Source organism: Furipterus horrens, unplaced genomic scaffold (assembly GCF_987537825.1).
Source record: "Furipterus horrens unplaced genomic scaffold, mFurHor1.1.pri manual_scaffold_3, whole genome shotgun sequence".
Lineage (NCBI taxonomy): Eukaryota > Metazoa > Chordata > Mammalia > Chiroptera > Furipteridae > Furipterus > Furipterus horrens.
The window spans coordinates 36,441,181-36,464,566 of NW_028327173.1; the positions used below are offsets into that span (position 1 = coordinate 36,441,181).

General features: G+C 40.0%; 1 protein-coding gene and 1 non-coding gene across 2 annotated transcripts in view; both read left to right on the forward strand.

Annotated features, from left to right (window-relative positions):
- The window catches only part of ZYG11B (zyg-11 family member B, cell cycle regulator), a 92,811-nt gene that overhangs the window by 62,977 nt on the left and 6,448 nt on the right, over positions 1-23,386 (forward strand). Inside the window, exons 10-13 of the mRNA XM_090269473.1 lie at positions 65-112; positions 12,395-12,592; positions 12,725-12,777; positions 14,364-14,461. Of these exons, the coding sequence (XP_090125599.1) occupies positions 65-112; positions 12,395-12,592; positions 12,725-12,777; positions 14,364-14,461 (397 nt within the window). The remainder of the gene's footprint in view (positions 1-64; positions 113-12,394; positions 12,593-12,724; positions 12,778-14,363; positions 14,462-23,386) is intronic.
- Positions 20,412-20,520, forward strand: LOC150014912 (U6 spliceosomal RNA). Its single transcript, XR_016510202.1, has one exon. It is a non-coding gene; the product is annotated as a U6 spliceosomal RNA (small nuclear RNA).

Consider the following 23,386-nt stretch of genomic DNA (forward strand, 5'->3'; position numbering starts at 1 on the left):
TTTTAGCACTTAGTTATTATCTTTGATTCTTGAAGTAGTTATACATTTCTCTTCCTTTTTACAGTCTTTTCCCACTGAGTCGTCCATTCAACAGAAAGTCCTAGGACTTTTGGTAAGATATAAGTATTTCTGGCTAAATTTAAACTGTAATTGTTTTCTGTCTAAGTAATACATTGAAGTTGCTACTCTATTTATAAACACAATGACATTAGAAAATATATACATTAGGATTTTTCGGGTATAATCCTAGCAGTGGAATTGCTGGGTCAAAAGGCAGTTCCATTTTTAGTTTTTTGAGGTAATTCCATACTGTTCTCCATAGTGGCTGCACCAGCCTCCATTCCCACCAACAGTGCAGTAGGGTTCCCATTTCTCCGCATCCTCGCCAGCACTTGTTGTTTGTTGATTTGTTGATGATGGCCATTCTGACTGGTGTAAAGTGGTATCTCATTGTGGTTTTTATTTGCATCTCTCTGATGGCCAATGATGTTGAGCATTTTTTCATGTGTCTATGGACCTTCTGTATGTCCTCTTTAGAGAAGTGTTTGTTCAGGTCCTTTGTCCCTTTTTTAATTGGGTTGTTTGTTTTCTTTTTTTTCTTTTTTTTATTTTTTTTTATTTTGGTTTTTCAATTACATTGTCCCCTTTTCCCCTAATTTCTCTCCCCCACCCAACCCACCCCCTCTCCCGCAATCATATCCCTCCCCGTTGTCCATGTCCATGAGTCTTTTATACAGGCTCTTTAATTAAACCCTTCCCTTACTTATCCCCCTTCTCTCCCTCTCCCCTCCCCCCTATTGACTGCTATTCTGCTCTTTGTTCTATTTAGTTCCTTTGTTTGTGTTGTTCTTTAGTTTCCTGTATTAGGTGATATCATATGGTATTTTTCTTTCTTTGCCTGGCTTATTTCACTAAGCATAATTCTCTCTAGTTCCATCCATGTTGTTGCAAATGGCAGGAGTTCCTTCTTTCTTTCTGCTACATAGTATTCCATTGTGTAAATGTACCACAGTTTTTTGATCCACTCATCTACAGATGGGCACTTAGGTTGTTTCCAGCACTTGGCTATTGTAAACAGTGCTGCAATGAACATAGGAGTGCATAAGTTCTTTTGAATTGGTGTTTCAAGATTCTTCGGGTATAATCCTAGTAGTGGAGTCGCTGGTTCAAAAGGCAGTTCCATTTTTAATCTTTTGAGGTAATTCCATACTGTTCTCCATAGTGGCTGCAACAGTCTGCATTCCCGCCAACAGTGCAGTAGGGTTCCCGTTTCTCCACATCCTCGCCAGCACTTGTTGCTTGTTGATTTGTTGATGATGGCCATTCTGACTGGTGTAAAATGGTATCTCATTGTGGTTTTTATTTGCATCTCCCTGATGGCTAATGATGTTGAGCATTTTTTCATGTGTCTATGGACCTTCTGTATGTCCTCTTTGGAGAAGTATTTGTTCAGGTCCTTTGCCCATTTTTTAATTGGGTTGTTTGTTTTCTTGATGTTGAGTCATATCAGCTCTTTATATATTTTGGAAATCAGTCCCTTGTCTGTGATGTCATTGGCAAATATGTTTTCCCATATGGTTGGTTTCCTTTTCATCTTGCTGATGTTTTCTTTTGCTGAGCAGAAACTCTTCAGTTTGATGTAATCCCATTTATTTATTTTTTCCTTTATTTCTCTTGCTTTAGGAGATGTATCCGTGAAGAGATTGTTACGTGAGATATCTGATATTTTCTTGCCTATGTTTTCCTCTAGGACTTTTATGGTGTCACGGCTTACATTTAAGTCTTTGATCCATCTTGAGTTTATTCTTGTGTGTGGTGTAAGTTGGTGGTCTAGTTTCATTTTTTTGCAGGTCCCTATCCAGTTCTCCCAGCACCATTTGTTAAAGAGGCTCTTCTCACTCCATTTTATGTTCCTTCCTCCTTTATCAAAGATTAGTTGACCATAGAGGCCTGGGTTTATTTCTGGACTCCCTATTCTGTTCCACTGATCTATATGTCTGTTCTTATGCCAGTACCAGACTGTTTTGATCACAGTGGCTTTGTAGTATTGTTTGATGTCTGGTATCATGATTCCTCCTGCTGTGTTCTTCTGTTTCAAGATTGCTTTTGCTATTCGGGGTCTTTTTTGGTTCCATATGAATTTTTGGAGTACTTGTTCTAGGTCAGTGAAATATGTTGCTGGTATTTTAATAGGGATTGCATTGAATCTGTAAATTGCTTTGGGTAGTATGGCCATTTTGATGATGTTGATTCTTCCCATCCAAGAACATGGTATTTGCACCCATTTATTTGTATCTTCCTTAATTTCTTTCTTCAATGTTGCATAATTTTCAGTGTACAGGTCTTTTATCTCTTTGGTTAAGTTTCTTCCTAGGTACTTTATTTTTCTTGTTGCTATAGTAAATGGTATTTTCTTTTTTGTCTCTGTCTCTGATATTTTATTGTTGGTGTACAGAAATGCCTTAGATTTCTGTATATTTATTTTGTACCCTGCTATTTTGCCAAATTCACTTATTATATCGAGTAGTCTTTTAGTGGAGTTTATAGGGTTTTCTAGGTATACTATCATGTCATCTGCATATAGTGATAGTTTTATTTCTTATGCACCCCTATGTTCATAGCAGCCCTGTTTACAATAGCTAAGTACTGGAAACAGTCTAAATGCCCATCTGTAGACGAGTGGATCAAAAAACTGTGGTACATGTACACAATGGAATACTATGTAGCAGAAAGAAAGAAGGAACTCCTGCCATTTGCAACAACATGGATGGAACTAGAGAGAATTATGCTTAGTGAAATAAGCCAGGCAAAGAAAGCAAAATACCATATGATATCACCTAATACAGGAAACTAAAGAACAACACAAACAAACGAACTAAATAGGACAAAGAGTAGAATAGCAGTCAATAGGGGGGAGGGGAGAGGGAGAGAAGGGGAATAAGTAAAGGAAGGGTTTAGTCAAGGAACGTGTATAAATGACTCATGGACATGGACAACAGGGAGGGATATGATTGTGGGAGAAGGGATGGGCTGGGAGGGGGGAGCAATGGGAGAAAAATGGGACAACTGTAATTGAAAAACCAAATAATAAAAGAAAATATATACATTATAATTAAGTGAAAAAAGCAGTGTACAAAACTATATGGACATAGTAAGGTTTTCACCACATTAAAAGGAAAAATATGAATTACATACTTTATGTTTTTTGGTATAGTATAAAGCTTCACCATGAGCATGTTTTACTTTTATGATAAAAAAAAATCATTAAAAAATGTCACTAATCTAAAAGTATTTTTAGATGCTATGTTTGGTAATTACTAATTACTACTTAAAAGACTGCTTAACAAATCAGATATTCTGTAAATGTATTGGATATAGGTGAACATGAGCCCTCTAGGATTTTGAGGCAAAGATGAAGGATCTAATGTTTTAATCACAAACAAAGTGCCTGTGTGGTAGAAACCATTTTGGAACAGATCTGTGTTCTTGAGGAATTAGATCATAGAGGCATAGATTAGTGAGTAAAAAAAATGTAGATATGATTGTTTTATTCAATGTTCGTAGGATTATTAGATACAGAGGTTGGCTCAAGTCATTACAAGAGGAAAAGCAGATCTCAGAGGCCTTAAAAAATGCTTTCTAAAAAAAATTTTTTTAATACATGCTCATTATAATTCATGAAACAGTGCAAAAATGTATTTTAAAAGTTTAAGACTCTGTTCTTAATCTTCTATCATTTTTAATTATTGGTGATCATAGGACATACTTTGCTTGATTTGAGTTCTTTTGAATTTATTGAGACTTGTGTATGGCCCAGAACATGCTCTGTCATGATAAATGTTCCATGTGTACTTGAGAATAATGTGTATTCTGCTGTTGTTGGATATAACGTTCTGTAAATGTCAGTGAGGTCTAGTTAGGTGATATTGTTCAAGTCTACCATATGTTTACTTGCCTTAGCAATTATTGACAGGAGTGTCAAAAGCTTCAAGAGTTGTATCAGTTTCTGCATTATACATTTTGAGGCTCTGTTGTTAGGCTTATAAACAAATTGTTATGCTCTCTTGATTAAATTGGTTCCTTTGTCATATAAAAGGACCTCCTTTAACCCTGGTTATATTCTTTTTTTTGTTTGTTTCTTTTTTAAAGTACATTTTATTGAATATACTGTTACAGTTGTCCCTATTATTTTCCCTTTGCCCCCCTCTGCCTCATACCCCCCTTCCCTCCAGCAGTCCCGCCTCCCCTTTAGTTCATGTCCATGGGTCCTGCATGTAAGTTCTTTGGCTTCACCCTTTCCTATACTATTCTTAACACCCCCTGTCTACTTTGTTCCTTCCATTATGCTTCTTAATCCCTGCACCATTTCCCCCTATCTCTCCCTTCCCCTTTACCAATTGATAATGATCCCCATACCTATGATTCTGTTTCTGTTCTGGTTGATTGTTTAGTTTGTTTTTGTTTTTCACATTTAGTTGTTGATAGTTATAAGTTTGTAGTCATTTAATGTTCATAGTTTTGATCTTCTTTTTCTTAAAAACGTCCCTTTAACATTTCATATAATAATGGCTTGGTGATGATGAACTTCTTTACCTTTACCTTTTCTGGGTAGCACTTTCTCTGCCCTTCCATTCTAAATGATAGCTTTGCTGGATAGGTTAATCTTGGTTGTAGGTTCTTGCTTTTCATCACTTTGAATACTTCTTGCTGGCCCCTTCTAGCCTGCAAAGTTTCTTTTGGAAAATCAGCTGACAGTTTTATGGGAACTCCTTTGTAAGTAAGTCTCATCTTTTCCCTTGCTACTTTTAGGGCTCTCTCTTTATCTTTAATCTTTGGCATTTTAGTTACGATGTGTCTTGGTGTGGTCCTCTTTGGGTCATTTGTTTGGGACTCTGTGCTTCCTGGACTTGTAGTAAAACCAGAAAAGCCGATGTTCATGCTGCCTGTTATCTACCAGACCCAATAAGCAGAGACAGGGATCGAATCTTTATGGGCACCTTATTCAGATGGTCAGCGATCTGAGAAGACAGCGGGTTTGTTTTGTACCCTAACAGACTGTCTTAAATTCCATTATAAACAGGCCCTTTTTATAAGAAGAAGAGTAGGTAAGGGGTTTGGAATTCAGGGAAAATGTTAATTGGATAAAAGCTGCAGCATTCTTTCATCTGTGTCCTGGGCAGTGGTCCTTGTGCCCTGGGCTGTGGTCTTTGTGTCCTGAGTGTTGGTCTTTGTGTCCCGGGTGGTGGTCACCCTGGGGTATAATTGCTTAGATACCATCTTGATTGCTTGTGGTCCTCCTGAGGCACACAGGTGGGACTGCTTGTGGTTACCTGGAGTCAAGGTGGGTCATACCTCCAAATCCCGAAACAATAGCTTCTTACATACATTGATTACTAAGCTTATTAGCGGTTAACTGAAACTAAAAATTTTCCAACATATGAGTCCCCCCTTAATACCCTCACTGTTAGTTTAAACTATCTTATTTCTATGAGATCAGTTTCATTTGAAAGTACTAATTATGCTGTTGATCACATATCTTAGCATTCGGAATACATTTAAACGCAGATCCACATAAGGGGGCACATTTTATGCAACCACATGCTATGATAAAGCAAAAAACAGTTTTTAGCATATTTGACAAAAGTGCACACTTTTCAGCTGGGGCTACATTAGTGACTTTTAAGAAAAACATTTCCCTGTCTTTTAGAGTTACTACAGATTCCCAGTTATAAATATTGGAGTAAGTTATTTAAGCAAATAAAGTATAATTTCGAAGGCTTTCCAGGGGAGTACAAACACCTATAAGACATGTAGTGAAAGTTTGTTCAACATAAGTTCCTCCTGCAAGTCAAAATTCAGAGCTGTTTAGAATATTTTTGATAAATATACCCAAATATTTTCATCTAATTTGAAAGGAACAAGTTCTCCATAACATTAGATTGAACAAAAAGTAATGAAAAGACTTTAAGACATTGTTTTTGAAAGATGACTTTCAGGTCTCCTTGAAGCTTAGTGGTCGGTGTTCCTCCGGTGCTTTCTTTACTCTGGTGCATTGAATCCAAGGCTAAAGCCTTGGATAAATAAATTCCTGCCAGCTTCACCGTGGTGAGAGTGGTGAGGAGTATGTCCCAAGGTCCAATCCACTTTTCTTCTAGTTGGCTCTCTGGAAATCCTGTCTTCCAGGTCTTCAGTAGCACCTTATCTCCAGGCTCAATAATATGTAGCAAACCTGTAGGGGAGAGACCTCTAATACAAGCAAGGTCCTTAATTACAGCTAAGGTCTGACTTAAATGTTGTACATTTTCATTACCTTCAATTCTTGATCCACATACATGTCTCCCACCCCAATCATAGCCTGAAATGGTTGCCTGTACACAATTTCATAAGGGCTCAATTGAGTCCCACTTTGAGGACTCACCCTTATCCTGAGCAGGGCAATAGGTAAAGCTTGATCCCAAATGGAGATGAGTTTCTTGGCACAGCTTGGCTATATTTTTCTTCAAGGTGTGATTCATCTTCTGTACGTTCCCAGAAGCCTGAAGTCTCCATGCCATGTGGAGTCTCCACTTGATTCCTAAAAATTTACTAACCTTCATGTAATTTCTGAAACAAAAGCAGGTCCATTATTGCTCTGTATGCTGTCAGGGAGGCCAAAGAGAGGGATTGTTTCCTTCAGGAAGGCTTTCCCTCCATCCGAGGATTTATCAGTTCTAGTAGGATAGTCCTCTACCCATCCTGAAAAGGTGTCAACAAAGACTAGCAAAAATTTCCATCCTTGGACTTCTGGCATGTAGGTAGTCTATTTGCCAGTCCTCAAGTGGATACTGCCCTTGGTATTGTTTCTCTTCTTTGTTTTGATGGGGATCTCTCTTGGGGTTGTTCTTCTGTCACACAACACATTTAGCAGTTATTTTTCGTATAGCTTTAGAAATTCCAGGACTTGTGAGCCACAGTTAATATATGTGATTAATGAGTTCCTTACATAGTGAGTGGCTTTATGCAAATGCTTTGTGACTGGCTCTACTGAGTGTTCAGGAAGCAGCATAACTCCTTTCTTATTCCTTCTTCATCCACCATCAGCTCCTTCTTCATCAAAACCCCAGCTCTCAGCTTTCTCTAAGTCTGCAGTCAAATATTCAGGGTCAAATTGTGACAAGTCTAGAACAGGTACCAAAGACATTATAAATATTCCTTTAGTAGCCTCTTTTGTTGCTCAATCAGCCAGATTGTTTCCCCTAGCCACTTCAGTGTCCTCTTTCTTATGCCCAGGCCAGTGCTTAACTGCCACCTGTAAAGGTACCTGAACAGCTTCTAATAATGTTGAAGTTTCTGCTGCATGCTTAATTTCTTTTTTATTGGATATTAACAGTTCTTTTTTCTTTCAGATAGAACCATATAATTGCAAAATTAGGAAAGCTTACCTTGAGTCTCAGTATACACATCTACTTTCTTTTGTGCAACAATTCCTGTGCCCTCATCAATGCAATCAGTTCAGCTTTCTGAGCAGAGGTCCCTTCAAGAGTCACAACTGCATACCCAGCCTTTTTGTTTTCTTCATTCATGTAACTGCTTCCACCTGCATATAGGTCCAGTCTGCCACTTCTAGAGGATGGTCCTGTAAATCAATTCTGCTAGAATAAACTTCATCAGTTATCTCAGCACAGTCATGTGTTAGCACAGCCAAGTCAGATTCTGGGAGAAGAGAGGCAGGATTTAACTCACTTACTATTTTCAGGGAGACGTTGTGATAGTCAAGAAGAATGCTTAGTACCTGCCCACTCTTCCAGCAGAGAGCCACAAATTTCTCTCTTGCTCCAGCAGGCTCACCGCTTGGTGGGGTGCATAAATATGCTGTCCCAAGGAAGATTTTCAGCTTCCTGTAAGAGCTTGCAGGTGGTGGCTGGCACAGTTCTCGAGCAGGCTGGCCATCCCTGGACAGTGGGATCTAGTTTCCTTGACAAATAAGTGATGGCTTGCAAAATGTCACTAAGCATTTGGGTGAGAACTGCTAAGGCAATGCCTTGCCTTTCATGAAGGTATAACTGAGAGGGCTTTAGTAGGTTTGGGAGCCCCAAGCCTGTTGTAGAAGCCAGGTGCAGCTTCAGGGACTCTAAAGCATGGGTGCACGCCTTCATCCATTCTAAAGGGATATACTCTGGTCCTTTCAGAGTTTTTCCAGTTTAACAGATCTGATTTACAAAATGGAGTATATGCCTAATAATATCCAGTGGGCTGCCCTCTGGCCTTTCTCCAACTGGAAGTTTTCACAAAGGATATTGCCCAGCCCTGGTAGAGATTTGTTCTCCAATGAATTTGGTCCCCTGATGGGTTCCAGACGGTGAGACCTGTTCAGGCTTACTTTCCCCAGTTCCTTCAGTCAAATAAGGAGAAAGATCCCCCAGAGCTGGAGGGGCCATTGGAACCCTGACCATGCTCACAGCAGCCGTAATATGTAGATCTTCCTGGTCCCTCTCCTCTGAGCTTTTGCTATCTGTCACAGGCAAATTCCCTTTTCTCTGTACCATTAACTTATTTCCCTTTAATCATGCATCTTTATTATGTAAACTCATAAAATCTTTGTAAGGCATTTTATCCAACTTCCCTGATCTTTGACAGAACTACTCTAATTGCAGTATAGTGTAGGAGTTTAAAGACCCATTCAGTGGCCAGTGCTCTCCTGTGTCTAGATTATACATAAGCCAAACAGTGTTACAATAAAAAAAGCATTTTCTTTTTAGTCATAGGTTTATAAGCGTAAGTCGACCAATCAGCCAAAATTTGCCTCAAAGGCTGCTTCTTGGAACAGAGGCTTTTCCCTCCATTCTACCAGACACAGAAGTCTGTAATATCACAAAACCAAAAGATGTCTTTCTACCTAACAATCTTAGTCATGACCCGGGATTGTAACCTGAAGCAGAAAGCTCAGTGATTCAATCAAAACCAATCAAAGGTGAAGACGACAGGAGGTGCCAAGAGTCGGAGGAGGAGAGTCCCCAAGTGAAATCACTTGGCAGCTGCCAGGGAATCGCCAAATCCACACCCTGGGGCTCCCAGTCCAGGCAGCCAGTGGGACTCCCTGCCAAATACCCAGACTTACTGGAGAGTCCCAAAGTCTGTCCCAGTGGAGTCACCAAATTACGAAACCGGAAAAGCCGGTGTCTGCGCTGCCTGTCATCTCCCAGACCCAATAAGCAAAGACAGGGATTGCATCTTTATGGGCGCTTTATTCAGATGGTCAGCGATCTGAGAAGACAGTGGGTTTGTACCCTAACAGGCTGTCTTAAATTCCATTATAAACAGGCCCTTTTTATAAGAAGAGTAGGTAAGGGGTTTGGAATTCAGGGAAAATGTTAATTGGATAAAAGCTGCAGCATTCTTTCATCTGTGTCCTGGGCGGTGGTCCTTGTGCCCTGGGCTGTGGTCTTTGTGTCCTGGGTGGTGGTCACCCTGGGGTATAATTGCTTAGATACCACCTTGATTGCTTGCAGTCCTCCTGAGGCACACAGGTGGGACTGCTTGTAGTTACCTGGAGTCAAGGTGGGTCATACCTCCAGTTCCTGAAACAATAGCTTCTTACATACATTGATTACTAAGCTTATTAGCTGTTACCTGAAACTAAAACTTTCCAGCATTTGAGTCCCCCATCAGTATGTCTGCTTCTGCCATCAAATTTGGGAAGTTTTCCTTCATTATTTGTTCACATAAGCTTTCAATTTCTTGCTTTTCCTTTTCTCCTCTGGAACCCCTATGATTCAGATGTTGGTATGTTTAAAATTGTCCCAGAGGTTCCTAAGCCTCTCATTGTTTTTTTTTTTTTTTTTGCATTCTTGTTTCTTTTTTCTCTTTTGGTTGAATGTTTATTTCTTTCTCATGTTCCAAATTGTTGATTTGAATCCTGGCTTCCTTTCCATCACTGTTGGTTCCCTGTATATTTTTCTTTATTTCACTTTGTATAACCTTCACTTCTTCCTTTATTTTGTGGCTGTACTCAATCAGTTCTGTGAGCATTCTGGTCATGAGTATTTTGAACTCTGCATCTGATAGGTTGGCTATCTCCATTTCATTTAGTTCTTTTTCTGGAGTTTTGTTATATTCTTCCATTTGGGCCATATTTTTTTTGCTTCCTCAATTTGGCAGCCTCCCTGTGTTTGTTTCTGTGTATTGGGTAGAGCTGCTTTGATTCCATGTCTTGGTAGCATGGCCTAATGTAGTAGGTGTACTGCAGGGTCCAGTGACACAGCCTCCCCTATCACCCAAGCTGAGTACTCAAAGTGCGCCCTTTGTGTGGGCTGAGTATATTCTCCTCTTGTAGTTGAGCCTTGGTTGCTGTTGGCAGATCAATGGGAGCAATTTACTGAGGCCATTCAGGTGCAAGGACTGGCTCTGATTAATGGACCACCACCCTCCACCCTCCATGGAGGATCAGCTGTGCAGGCGCAGGGTGGTGGTGCTCCTACGTGGTCTGTAGCTGACCACTGGGTGTGCTGGCCTGGGGTGCAAGCCAAGGTCAGCCCCCATCTGTTTTTTTCCTGAGCTATAAAGCAATCTGAAATGGCTGCTACTTGTGCTGGGCTTGGAGATTCCCAGATGAAATGAAGCCAAGTAGGGTACTGGTAGTGCCAGACCTAGAGCTCATGGAGACAAGCTGTTGTTTGTTTGAGAGGATTTAGTAAGTTGTGAAGCATGAGCCAAGACCAGCCATTCATATGGAAAAGTAGCTTAGGTGGGCCCATAAGTTGGATGGGGCCAAGTCTCTAGTGATCTCCAAGGCAGGTCAAACGGTGTAAGCCAGGTTGATGGAGTCTCAGATATGGCACTATCTTGTGGGCTCTGTGGGGGGCACAGCTCAGAAAAGAGACAATGGCTTCTGCTGGCCTTGGTATCAGACACTACATTTTCTCCTTGTATGCTACTGGTGCCTTTCAAGCTGCTACCCTGGTGCTGGAGCTCAGAGGGAGTGAGTTATAGTAGGTGAGTCCATGTGTGTGGGTTCTTTAAGAGGAACTGCATAGGGCTCCAGCAGTTTTTCTTCCACCAACTCAATCCCTACTGGTTTTTGCAGCTAGAAGTTATGGGGACTTATCTTCCTGGCACTGGAATCCTGGGCTAGGGGCCTGGTGTGAGGCTCCTGAGATATCCCTCCCAAATTTTTATCACCACACACGGGTGAGAGACCAGCCCGTTTTGCATATGCGCCCCTCCTACCTGTCTCAATGGATATGGTTTTTTAAATTCCATAGTTGTTAAACTTCCATTTAGCTCAATTTCTGTTGGTTCTACCTGAGGTTGTTCTATATTTTAGTGTAATCTGCAAAGAGGTGAGCCATGTCTGCCTATGCTGCCATCTTGACCTTTTTTTTTTGTTGTTATTACCACTCAGTCCCCTTATGTCCACCTCCCCTCCGCAGTCACCACACTGTTGTCCATGTCCATGAGTCCTTTTTTCTTTTTGCTTAATCCCTTCTCTCCCTCCTCTCTCCGTCCCTTAGTTGTCATTCTGCTCTCCATTTATGAGTCTCTCCCCATTTTCCTTGTTAGTTCAGTTTGTTCATTAGAGTCCACATATGAGTGAAATCATATGATATTTATCTTTCTCTCACCGGCTTATTTCACTTAGACTAATGTTCTCCAGGGCCATCCATAGTGTCACAAAGGGTAAAATTTTCTTCTTTTTTACCACCGAGTGGAATTCCATTGTGTAAATGTCCCATAGTTGTTTTATCTGCTCATCTACCTATGGACACTTGGGGTGTTTCCATATCTTGGCAATTGTAAATAACACTGCAATGAACGTAGTAGTGCTTCTGTTCTTTACTTTGAAATCTCCTTTGTCTAATATTAATATAGCCATTCCAGCTTTCTTTTGATTAATGTTAACATGGTTTATTTTTCCCATTCTTTTACTTTTAACCTATATTTGTCTTAATAGGTTTTTTTCATATATCTGTGTCAGTCTAATCTTTTATTGAGGTGTAACACTTTGAAAGTTCTTCCTTTGTATGTGAAACCTTAGTTCTAATTTTTAGCCTTTACCTTGTGCACTTGCATGGCTATAAAAACCCAGTTCATCATGGGTGATGGCCTGTTCTCTGTGCCTTTTACCCCAGCAAGTGAAGTTTCATATTTAAAGATTGTTAGCTATTTTTCACCCAGCACTTATGTCAGAAATATTTTAGGTTATCTATTTTGCCTAAAAAGGAACTCACTACTGTTTATTTATTATTTTGTTTAGAGAGGAGAGAAAAAAAATCACTTATAATCCCACTGTATTAACATAGCAAGTCTTCACTTATTGTTCATACGTAGATACATGTTTAAATCTTTACAATCTCTGTTGTTTCATTAGACATTTGCTATACGTATTACTTTAAATTTTATATCTTTTTTTCCCCAGAACAATATAGCTGAAGTACAAGAATTGCATTCTGAATTAATGTGGAAGGATTTTATAGACCACATCAGTAGCCTGCTACATAGTGTTGAAGTGGAAGTCAGTTACTTTGCAGCAGGAATTATTGCCCATTTGATATCTAGAGGTGAACAAGCTTGGACATTGAGCCGTAGCCAGAGGAATTCTCTTCTGGATGATCTGGTAGGACCATATGGTGTTTTCTGGAAATATACAAACAATATTCAGAGTGGTTAAATTGTCAAAGCCTTATAATGCAATAATGCAATGCTATTATATATTGTAATCCTTTCTTGTATGTCTTGTGTTTTGCAGCATTCAGCTATTTTGAAGTGGCCAACTCCAGAGTGTGAGATGGTAGCATACAGGTAATTAGCAAGATAATTAATATTAAGACAGTAACAGAATCATTTTGCTTGCTTAGAGGTCATTCCTACTAGGTTTATAATTTGTCACTCAGGCATCTCTCTTTCTAATGGCTTTCAAAGAAGCAAAGTATTTTTACTTTTCTGTTACCCCTCATTCATCAATACTTCTTTCATTCCACATTTATTGAAGATGAGTGCCAGAGACTTGTTCTATGCTCTTGAAATTCAAAGAGGAGTAAGATGTGGTGTTTGCACACAAGAGCCTTACAGCCTAGTAAGGGAGAGCAAATAGGAATCAGATATAATTTACTATTATGCCAGTTTGTGCATAAAATGCTATAAAATTAAAGATGAGAGTGCTTATATCTACAGTGGAAGATGGTTAAAAGCTTGCAGTGGAAGTAGATTGTGAGCTGAGTTTTGAGAGATAATTTATTAGTGACAGAACATTTTAGAAACAAGAAACAGTGTATTCATGCAAGGAGATCTAAAACAAGACGACACGTAAAGAGAACTAGATGTAGCACCAGATTAGTTTACAGAAATTTGTAATAATTTATTAAAGTGCATACTGGCCCTGGCTGGTGTGGCTCAGTGGATTGACTCCAGCCTGCAAACCAAAGGGTCTCCAGTTTGATCCCCAGTCAGGACACATGCCTGGGTTGCAGGCCAGGTCCCCAGTTGGAGGTGTGCGAGAGGCAACCACACATTGGTGTTTCTCTCCCTCTCTTTCTCACTCTCTTCCCTTCCCTCTAAAAAAACAAATAAATAAATAAAAATTTTTTAAAGTGCATACTGGATGCCTAACTCTGTTTATGGCAAATGGATGACTTGATAGCTAATTACTAATTACCTGAAGTATTTCGAATTGCGGCATAAATAATATTATTACAACTTAATTTTGTTGTCTGCTTCATAAATGTTGATGTTGCCAACATTTTTGATTCCCTGGAATTATGTCCTACTCATTTTTGGGCAGAAGACCAGTAGAAATAAAGGCTAATTCTAGACTTCCTTCATGGTGTTCTACCAATTCGTTAGCAACTAACTTCGCCTTTTCTAGGTTTTCCAGCCAAGGTTCACTATTCTTTATTTTTATTTATTTATTTTTAAGATATTATTTATTTATTTTTAGAGAGGAAGGAAGAGAGAGAGAAACATCACTGTGTAGTTGCCTCTCACATGCTCCCAACTGGGGACCTGGCCCTCAAACCAGACATGTGCCTTGACTGGGAATCGAACCTGTGACCCTTTGGTTCGCAGGATGGCACTGAATCCATGGAGCCACACCAGGCAGGGATGCTATTCCTTAAATGTGTCTCTTCAAGACCAAAAACATTTTTGAAAAAAAATAAATTTCTGTGTTAGTATCTTGTTCTAGTCACCTTCCATCTTTTCTACCAAGATTTGTCAGAATATGGTCCTTTTTCAAATGGCTAAGATAAAGGAAATATATACTATAACTCATTCATATTAGTTAAAATAGTTGTTTGGAATTTCTAGAATTAAAAGCTCAGGAATAATTGATTTAGAAAATGACACCAAGTGTAGGATGTAACTTTTATTCTTTTCTCTTGAACTTTTAGGTCCTTTAATCCATTTTTCCCATTACTTGGATGTTTCACAACACCAGGAGTCCAGCTATGGGCAGTATGGGCCATGCAACATGTCTGCAGCAAGAATCGTATGTATCAAAACAAAACTATGGTTTTCTTTTCAAGGAAAATTCTTCTTACATAGGGAAGCCATTTCTGAATTGTGCATTGAAGTGATTTTTAAGGACACAGACTTGAAAAAATACAATGTAAGAGAGTCTTAGGTTATAAACTAAAGTTATTTTTTCAGAAGGAGCTTGTCAATAATAGATACTAAATGACAATGGTGAATGAGACTTATACTCTTCTAACATCATGGGCTATAAAGATTGGGAACCTACAGTAAGTTTATTTGTTGCGCAAAAGGTCTTAAGGAGATCCAGTGTTGGTGGTACATTCCAGTGCCCAGTCCTCATCTACACAAAATTTTCTTGTTCAAGATGTTGCTGTCTGTACCCATGGTCTATGGAGATGCAAAACATTTAGATCAAGTTTTATATCGCTCTTTTTTGAAGGTTGTGATATAACTATTTGTCAGTTATTTATTAATGTAAGCTCTCTCCATAAATGATTTGAAACATTACACAAGAAAAACAGGGAAACACTAATAGTAAAGTATAAATTAAAGGTTTTTTTTTTAAATTAAAAATTAGGATCAAGGAAAAATAATTTGAGGAAAAAAAAGGATGGAGGGAAAATAGAATATAGATACGTATTTAGGCCACACATAGTGCTTCATATACTTTTTGTGGCTGGGCTGCAAACAATCAGCTACATGGTTCCTTTTTTGTGTTAGAGGAAAAAAAACATTCCATATCCTGAGAAAGAAAAGTAAAACTTTTCTAGGTAATTAACTACAAATTAAATTTATTTTATAGGACCTTAATAATAGCCATATCATAAATAGCCTTATGTAGGAAATGTGGAAGTTGTTTTCAACAATAATCTTATAGCAAATAGCAGTTACATTTTGTTAGTCTTTCTCTCTGCATTCTGTGATGAAAACTCAGTGCATATCACAGAAAGGCAACTCATTAAAAGTTCTTCTATATTAGATGGACAGAGAAGGATGGTTTAGGGAATGGGATGTGACAGAAAAACTGCTTTGTACCCACCTACACTTCCACCTGGAAGCTTTTCTGGCCCCTCCTACTAAATTCCTCAGAAGCAGAGTTGTTCATAAACATAAGACTGCCTTATTAGCTATATTAAACAGCCTCTGCTATAGAAATTTTCTTCTTTTACTGTACACACAGGTTCTGAGAACTCCCTAGCTTATGAACAGTCTATCCATCTTAGAGTCTGCCTCTGATCTCTGGGCTTCTTTCCTTATTATTCAAGGAATGGACTTTTCACAGTTCCATAGGAGAAAGTAAAACATAATAAGTAAATAATAGTACATTTTCTCATACGTGTTTGTTTTTGTGACTACTTTTACATGTCAGTGTTATTTTAAGTTTATCCTATGGAATGACCACTCTGAAGAATTTATTCTAAAAGGTACTGTAATTCGGGGAATGTTAGAATATTTTATCTCCAACTCAGGTATTTCAGGTACCTACTTTCTTGCTTTCCTGGCTTATTTTGTTTATATTTAAATGAAATTTACTTCTCAGTTTGCATTAAAAAGTTTTAATGCTGCTTACAGCTTTTAACAATTAAGTGATAGTTATAGTGTAGTGGTTATGAACACACAGGAATCTACCTGGATCAAGTCATGTTTCACCACTTACTCTGTATGCCATCTTGAATTAAGCCTGGGCCTCAGTTTCCAGATTTGTTAAATGGCAATAATAATAGTATCTATTTCATACATTATAATGAACATATTTCCATATTAAAAAAAAGATTTTATTTATTTTTAGAGAGAGGAGAAGGGAGGGAGAAGAGAGGGAGAGAAACATCGATGTGCGAGAGAAACAGAGCAGTTGCCCCTCGTACATGCACACCCACAACCCAGGCATGTACCTTGACCACGAATCCAACCGGCAGGCAACCTTTCACTTTCTTGGGGCAATGCCCAGCCAACTGAGCCACACTGGCCAGGGTTGCATTTTTCTATATCTTAGAAAGTTTTTGACAACATGATTTGTAATAATCACATAATCTCTCTTATATGGTACATCAGTTTCCTATGGCTACCATAACAAAGTCCCACAAGTACGTTGTTTAAAACAACAGGACAATTTGTCTCTCAGTTCTGGAGGCTAGAAGTCTAAAATCAAGGTATCCATTAGGGCCATGCTTTTTCTGACAGCTCTAGGAGAGAATCCTTCCTTGCCTCTTCTGCTGACAATCCTCGATATTCCTTGGCTTGCAGATTATTCACTCTAGTCAGATGGCCATCTTCTCCATGTGTATTTCACATCGCCTTCTTCTGTGTGGGGCAAAGCCTAATGTAATAGACAGGACAGGGCAACCCTCTTCATTGCTTTGTGACTCTGTGTTGGGGAAGGGATCCCAGAGAGGACAATGCTGCCTGGCTTCTGGAGGTTTGCCTGGCACTTGCCCTGTTTCCAGTCACTTCACACACTTCCCATATGTGACTGGTGCTCTTCCAGTTGTTTCCCTGATGGTTAATCCAAAAGTGGGTGGGTTTGCATACATTCTATGTCCACGCAGTCCCTTTAAACAGAGTCTCCTGAAAATCAGGCAGTTTCTTCAGCCTCCTAACCCACTCTGGTCTTTACAGCCAAACATTACTGTGATTTATCTTCCCGGTGGTGGAACCCCGGGCTATGTGGTCTGGCCTGGGTCTGGGATTGCTTGCTCCCAAGGTATCCCTCCTGATTTTTATCCACCATGGGTGAATGTGGGACCGTCAGTTCCACCGCCATTGCCAACTCTCTGCGCCACGCCACGTCTCCTTGCCTCTCCACCCTTCCTATCCATCTGGATGAATGTGACTTCCTTAAATCCTTGGTTGTCAGACTTCCTTAGAGCTCATTTTTTTGATGGTTTTGGGTGTTATTTGTTTTGAGATCTAGTTGTAATTCTTTTATTGTCTACCTATGCCTCCATCTTGACCAGGAGTCCGGGGATTAGGATGTCTACTTTTAAGAGACACTGTTTAGAGAATGAAAAGCCAGTACACACCCTGGGTCAAAATATTTGCCAATCAAATATCTGATTAAGCAAAATATATAGACAACTCTCAAAGCTTATTAATGAGAAAACAATAGAAGTAAAAAAAAAAAAATGGACAAAAGAGTTGAACAGACTCTTCACAGATAGTGAATAAGCACATGAAAAGATGTTCAGTGTCATTAGGATAGACATATAGATTAATGCATTAGAATTAAGAATGCAAGTCATTCCGGCCAAGATGGAGGCTTAGATGGACACGCTAGGTCTCCCTCTACAACTATAGAGGAATACAACTACTTCAAAACAAAGGATAACTAGAAATTCCAGAAAATAAAACTACACGGAAGTCCAACATATGAAGTTATAAACCAGCGGTGCCATTTGGGCAGGTAAGAGTTAAAGAGGGCAGTGCTGTTTGCAGTCGCACCCGGAGCGGCGGGTGGCGAGGAATCCCGGCTGCGCAAGCCCCTGGCGGTGCGCGACCCCAGCGAGGAGTCCCGGCTACGCAAGCCCCTGGCGGTGCGCGACCCCAGCGAGGAATCCCGGCGGCCAAGCCCCTGGCGGTGCGCGACTCCGGCGCTGGGGAGAGCGGCCGCCGCATCGCCTTGAACAGTGAGGCCCAGGGGGGCGGGAGGACGGATCCCGGTCTCCTAGCTGAATAACTGTGTGAATCCATCTTGGACCCCCGCCCCCAAAGAAAGCACCACAGGGCTGCGAAATAGGTCGCGGACAGGCAGGCGCCGGTCGCTAATTTGTGACACGTACACAGGCACTGCCCCCGACAGCCAGCCCAAGAAAACAAAACGCATCTGTCAAAATGAGGCAGGCAACTATAGAAATACCGGTAACACAACTCACCAGGCAGCAGATAGAGAACCTGACAGATGAACAGATAAGAAACCTGTCAGAGGCTCAGTTCTGGGCCATTGTTATCAGGTGGCTTACAGAATTCACAAAAGAGCAGGAAAAAGATATGAAAGAAGCGAAAAACTTTCATAACGAAAGGAACAAAACCGCATACGAGACAGAAGGAAAGGAAATAAAATCCAGAGTTCATTTCAACAAACTGGAATATGGAGAAGGAACAAGCAGTCAACCAATGCAGCGAGAGGAAATGGGAAGCAACAATGAAAGGATCAGAAACCTCTGGGACAGCTATAAAAGGCCCAACATAAGAATCATTGGTTTGCCAGAGAATGAGGAAGATGAACTAGAACTTGAAAAATTGAGTGAAAATATAATAAAGGAGAACTTCCCAGACTTGGGGAAGGGAATAGACCTGCAGGTCCAGGAAGCAAGGAGAGTTCCCAAGAGACTGGACCCAGGGAGAACCACTCCAAGACACACTATAATCAAAATGTCAAAAATTAAAGATAAAGAGAGAATCTTAAAAGCAGCAAGAGAGAAGAAAAGAATTATGTACAAAGGGGTCCCAATTAGACTATCAGCTGACTTCTCAAGGGAAACCCTACAGGCAAGAAGAGACTGGCAAGAAATATTCAAAGTAATGAAAATCCAAAACCTACAACCACGAATACTCTATCCAGCAAAATTGTCATTCAGAATAGAAGGACAGAGAAAGTGTTTCCAGGACAAAATAAAACTGAAAGAGTTCATTAGATCCAAACCACTGTTATATGAGATGTTAAAGGGACTGGTTTAAAAAAAAACAGAAGCTAGGGAGATGAAACAAAGACAAACTAAATAGGCAACGAGAGTGGAAGAGGAACTGTGGGTACGGGAAGCATATTGGGGGGAGGTCAACAGGGAGGGGGAATGGGGAAAGGGAGGGAGATGATATAGGAATTGGGGATCAAGGTAGGAGGGAATGGAATAGACGAAGAGAGGTTGGGAGGAACTGTATGCACAACTAATGGACATAATCTAAAAGGGGGGGACAACTGGAGGGAGGGGGGCCACCGGGTGGAGGGGAGCAGAGGGAAGGGAAATTGGCACAAATGTAATAATTTAATCAATAAAACACATTAAATCTGAAAAAAAAAAAAAAAAAGAATTAAGAATGCAGCCCTGGCCCGATAGCTCAGTTGGTTAGAGCATTTTCCCAGTACACCAAGGTTGAGGGTTCTATCCTCGATCAAGGCACATTCAAGAAGCAACCAATGAATGCATAAGTAAGTAGAACAACAAATCAATGTGTCTGTCTCCCTTTCTTTCTAAAAATCAATAAATGAAAAAGAATTGTTTTACAGAATTGAGAGTGCAGAAATAAATTCATGCATCTATGGTCAGTTGATTTTTGACAAGGATGCTGAGACAGTTCAGTAGGGAAATAATGTTTTTCAGAATGATGCTGGAAATACTGAGTAGACACATGTAAAAGAAGTAAGTTGAACCCTTACCTCATACCATACGTAAAAATTAACTCAAAATGGGTTATAGGCCTAAAAGTAAGAGCTACATTTACATAAACATAAACTTATAAAACTTTCAGAAGGAATTAGGTATAAATCTTTATGACCTTGAATTAAGCAATGGTTTCTTAGATAGGGTACCAAAAGTGTAAGTTACAAAAGAAAAAATAGTTTAATTGGATATAATAAAAGATTTTAAAACTAAGAACACTGACTGGTGTAGTTCAGTTTTATGGATGTCATTTCACAAAGTAAAAGGTTGCCAGTTTGATTCCCAGTCAGTGCATATGCCTGGGTTGCCACTTCGGTCCACTGTTGCGGCGTGTGCAGGAGGCAACCCATCAATCTTTCTCACATCAATGTTTTCTTCCCTGTCTTTCTCCCTCCCTCCCTCTCTCTATAAAAGATAAATGAAAAAAAAAATCTTTAAAGAAAAGAAAGTAAAAAACCCCACAAAATTATTGAAAATATTTGAAAATTGTGTATTTGATGAGGAACTTGTTTTCAGAATGTACTAATATAAAGAGTTCTTACAACTCAATAATAAAAAGAAAAATAATCCTGTTTAACAATGGGCAAAGTGCTTGCTTCAGCAGCATGTATAATAAAAATTGGAATGATACAGAGAAGATTAGCATGGCCCCTGCATAAGGATAAGCGTGCAAATTTGTGAAGCATTTTGTATTAAATAAATAAATAAATAAAATAAAAATGGGCAAAGGATCTCAATAGGCATGTTTCCAAAGAAAATATACAAATGTCCAATAAGCACATGAAAAGAAGCTCAACATCATCAGTTATTAGAGAAATAAGAATTAAAATCACAGTGAGACCCCTGGCCAGTGTGGCTCTCTTTGTTGGAGCATCATCCCATGAACCAAAAGGTCACATTTAAGAGACAACCGATCAGTGTTTGTCTCAAACCTCAATGTTTCTCTCTCTCTCTCTCTCTCTCTCTCTCTCTCTCTCTCTCTCTCTCTCTCTCTCTCTCTCTCTCCCCCTCCCCCTCTCTCCCTCCCCACCCCTCTACCCCCTCCTTTGTCCTCTCCCTCCCTCCCTCTCCCCTTCCTCTCTCTCTGGAATAAAAAAGAAAAACTATGAGAACACTTCAGCCCTGGCTGGTGTGGTTCAGTGGATTGAGTGCTGGCCTACAAACTGGTTTGACTCCCAGTCAGGACACATGCCTGATTTGTAGGTCAGATCCCCAGTTGTGGGTACGCGAGAGGCAACCACACTTTGATGTTTCTCTCCCTCTCGTTTAAAAAAAAAAAAATGAGATACCACTTCACACCTACTAGGAAGGCTACCTATCATCAAAATGGTGGACAAGGACAAGAGTTGACAAGGGTGCAAAACAACTTACACATTCATTGCTGATGGCAGGGAAAAATGATACAACCACTTTTGAAAATAGTTTGGTGATTTCAGGTATTTCCTTAAATGAAAAGGCCACCAAAAACTTGAACAAGTAGCAGTGGCTGGTGTGGTTCAGTACATTGAGTACTGGCCTGTGAATCAAAGGGTCACCAGTTCAATTCCCAGTCAGGGCATATGCCTAGGTTGTGGGCCAGGCCCCCAGTTGGAACATGTAAGAGGCAAACACACATTGATGTTTCTCTCTTTCTCTTTCTCTCTCAATTTCCCTCTCTATAAAAAATAAATAAAATCTTAAAAAGTAAATTTGAACAAGTATGGTTATAGCATTTTATTTTTTAAGTATATTTTATTGATTATGTTGTTATAGTTGTCCCAATTTCTTTTCCCTTTGCTCCCCTCTGTCCATTACCCCTGTTCCCTTCAGCAATCTCACCCACCTTAGTTCATGTCCATGGGTCCTGCTTGTAAGTTCTTTGGCTTCAGCCTTTCCTATATTATTATTAACTTCCCCCTGTCTATTTCGTACCTACCAATTATGCTTCTTAATCTCTGCACCATTTCCCCAATTCTCCCCCTTCCCCCACCCAGCTGATAACCCGCCAAATGATCCCCACACCTGTGATTCTGTTCCTGTTCTGGTTTGCTTAGTTGGATTTTGTTTTTATTTTTTAGATTCAATTGTTGATAGTTGTGAGTTCGTTGTCATTTTAATGTTCATAGATTTGATCTTCTTTTTTCTTAAATAAGTCCCTTTAACATTTCATGTAATAATGGCTTGGTGATGATGAACTTTAGCTTTACCTTGTCTGGGAAGCACTGTATCTACGCTTCCATTCTAAATGATAGCTTTGCTGGATAGTGTAATCTTGGTTATAGGTCCTTGCTTTTCATCACTTTGAATACTTCTTGCCAGTCCCTTCTTGCCTGCAAAATTTCTCTTGAGAAATCAGCTGATAGTCTTATAGGCACCCCTTTGTGGGTAGCTCTCTTTCCCTTGCTGCTTTTAAGATTTTCTCTGTATCTTTAATCTCTGGCATTTTAATGATGATGTGTCTTGGTGTGGTCCTCTTTGGATCTAGTTTGTTTGGGACTGTCTGTGCTTCCTGCACTTGTATGTCGACTTCCTTAATTAAATTTGGGAAGTTTTTCTTCATTATCTTTCACATAAGCTTTCAATTTCTTACTCTTCCTCTTCTCCCTCTGGCACCCCTGTGATACAGATGTTGGCACGTTTAAAGTTGTCCCAGAGGTTCCCAAGCCTCCTCATTTTTTTCAAGTCTTGTTTCCTCATTCTGTATTGGTTGACTGTTTTTTTCTTCCTTATGTTCCAAATCATTGATTTGAATCCCGATTTCCTTCCCTTCACCATTGGTTTTATGTGGATTTTCCTTTATTTCATTTAGTATAACCTTCACTTCTTCCTTTCTCCGTTTGCCATACTTAAGCATATCTGTCAAGTCTGTGAGCATTGTTAACACCAGTGTTTTGAACTCTATGTCTGTTAGGTTGGCTATCTCCTCGTCACTTAGTTCTATCACTGGAATCTTGATCCTATCCCTGTTTTGGGCCATACTTCTCTGTGTCCTCATCTTGACAGACTCCTGTGTTTGTTTGCCTCTGTGTCATAGGTAGAGCTGTTGCACCTGTTACTTTGTAAGGGGCAGAGCCTTAGGTATTCGTTAGTGTGGGGCAACCCATTTCATCAGGTTGCAGCACTGTATGTAGGGGAGGGGTCTGAGAGGGGACAGTGCCACTTGCTCAGCACTTGCTCCTTTTCCAGGCACTTCTCCCACTTCTGTATGGGACTAGCGCCCCTCTAGCTGTTGCCCTGGCCATTGTTCCCAGAGTGGGTGGGTCTGAGGATGTTCTAGGACCATGGGGGTCCTTTAAACAAGTGGACTCTGCTGAGAGACTGGCAGTTTCTTCCTCTGCCCCAGACCCCACTGATTTTCACAGTCAGAAGCAATGAGAATTTATTTTCCCCGGCACTGAAACTGTGAGCTGGTCTTGTGCTGGGAGTGCTCCCCAGGTGTCCCTCCAACTTTTTAAAACATGACTGCGTTTTCCACCAGCCTACCACTGCTGCCACCACACTGCTTCTTCTCTGCCCCTCTTACCTGTCTGGCTGAGTATTTCTTCTTTATATCATTGTTGTACTTCCATGCAGCTCGATTTTCT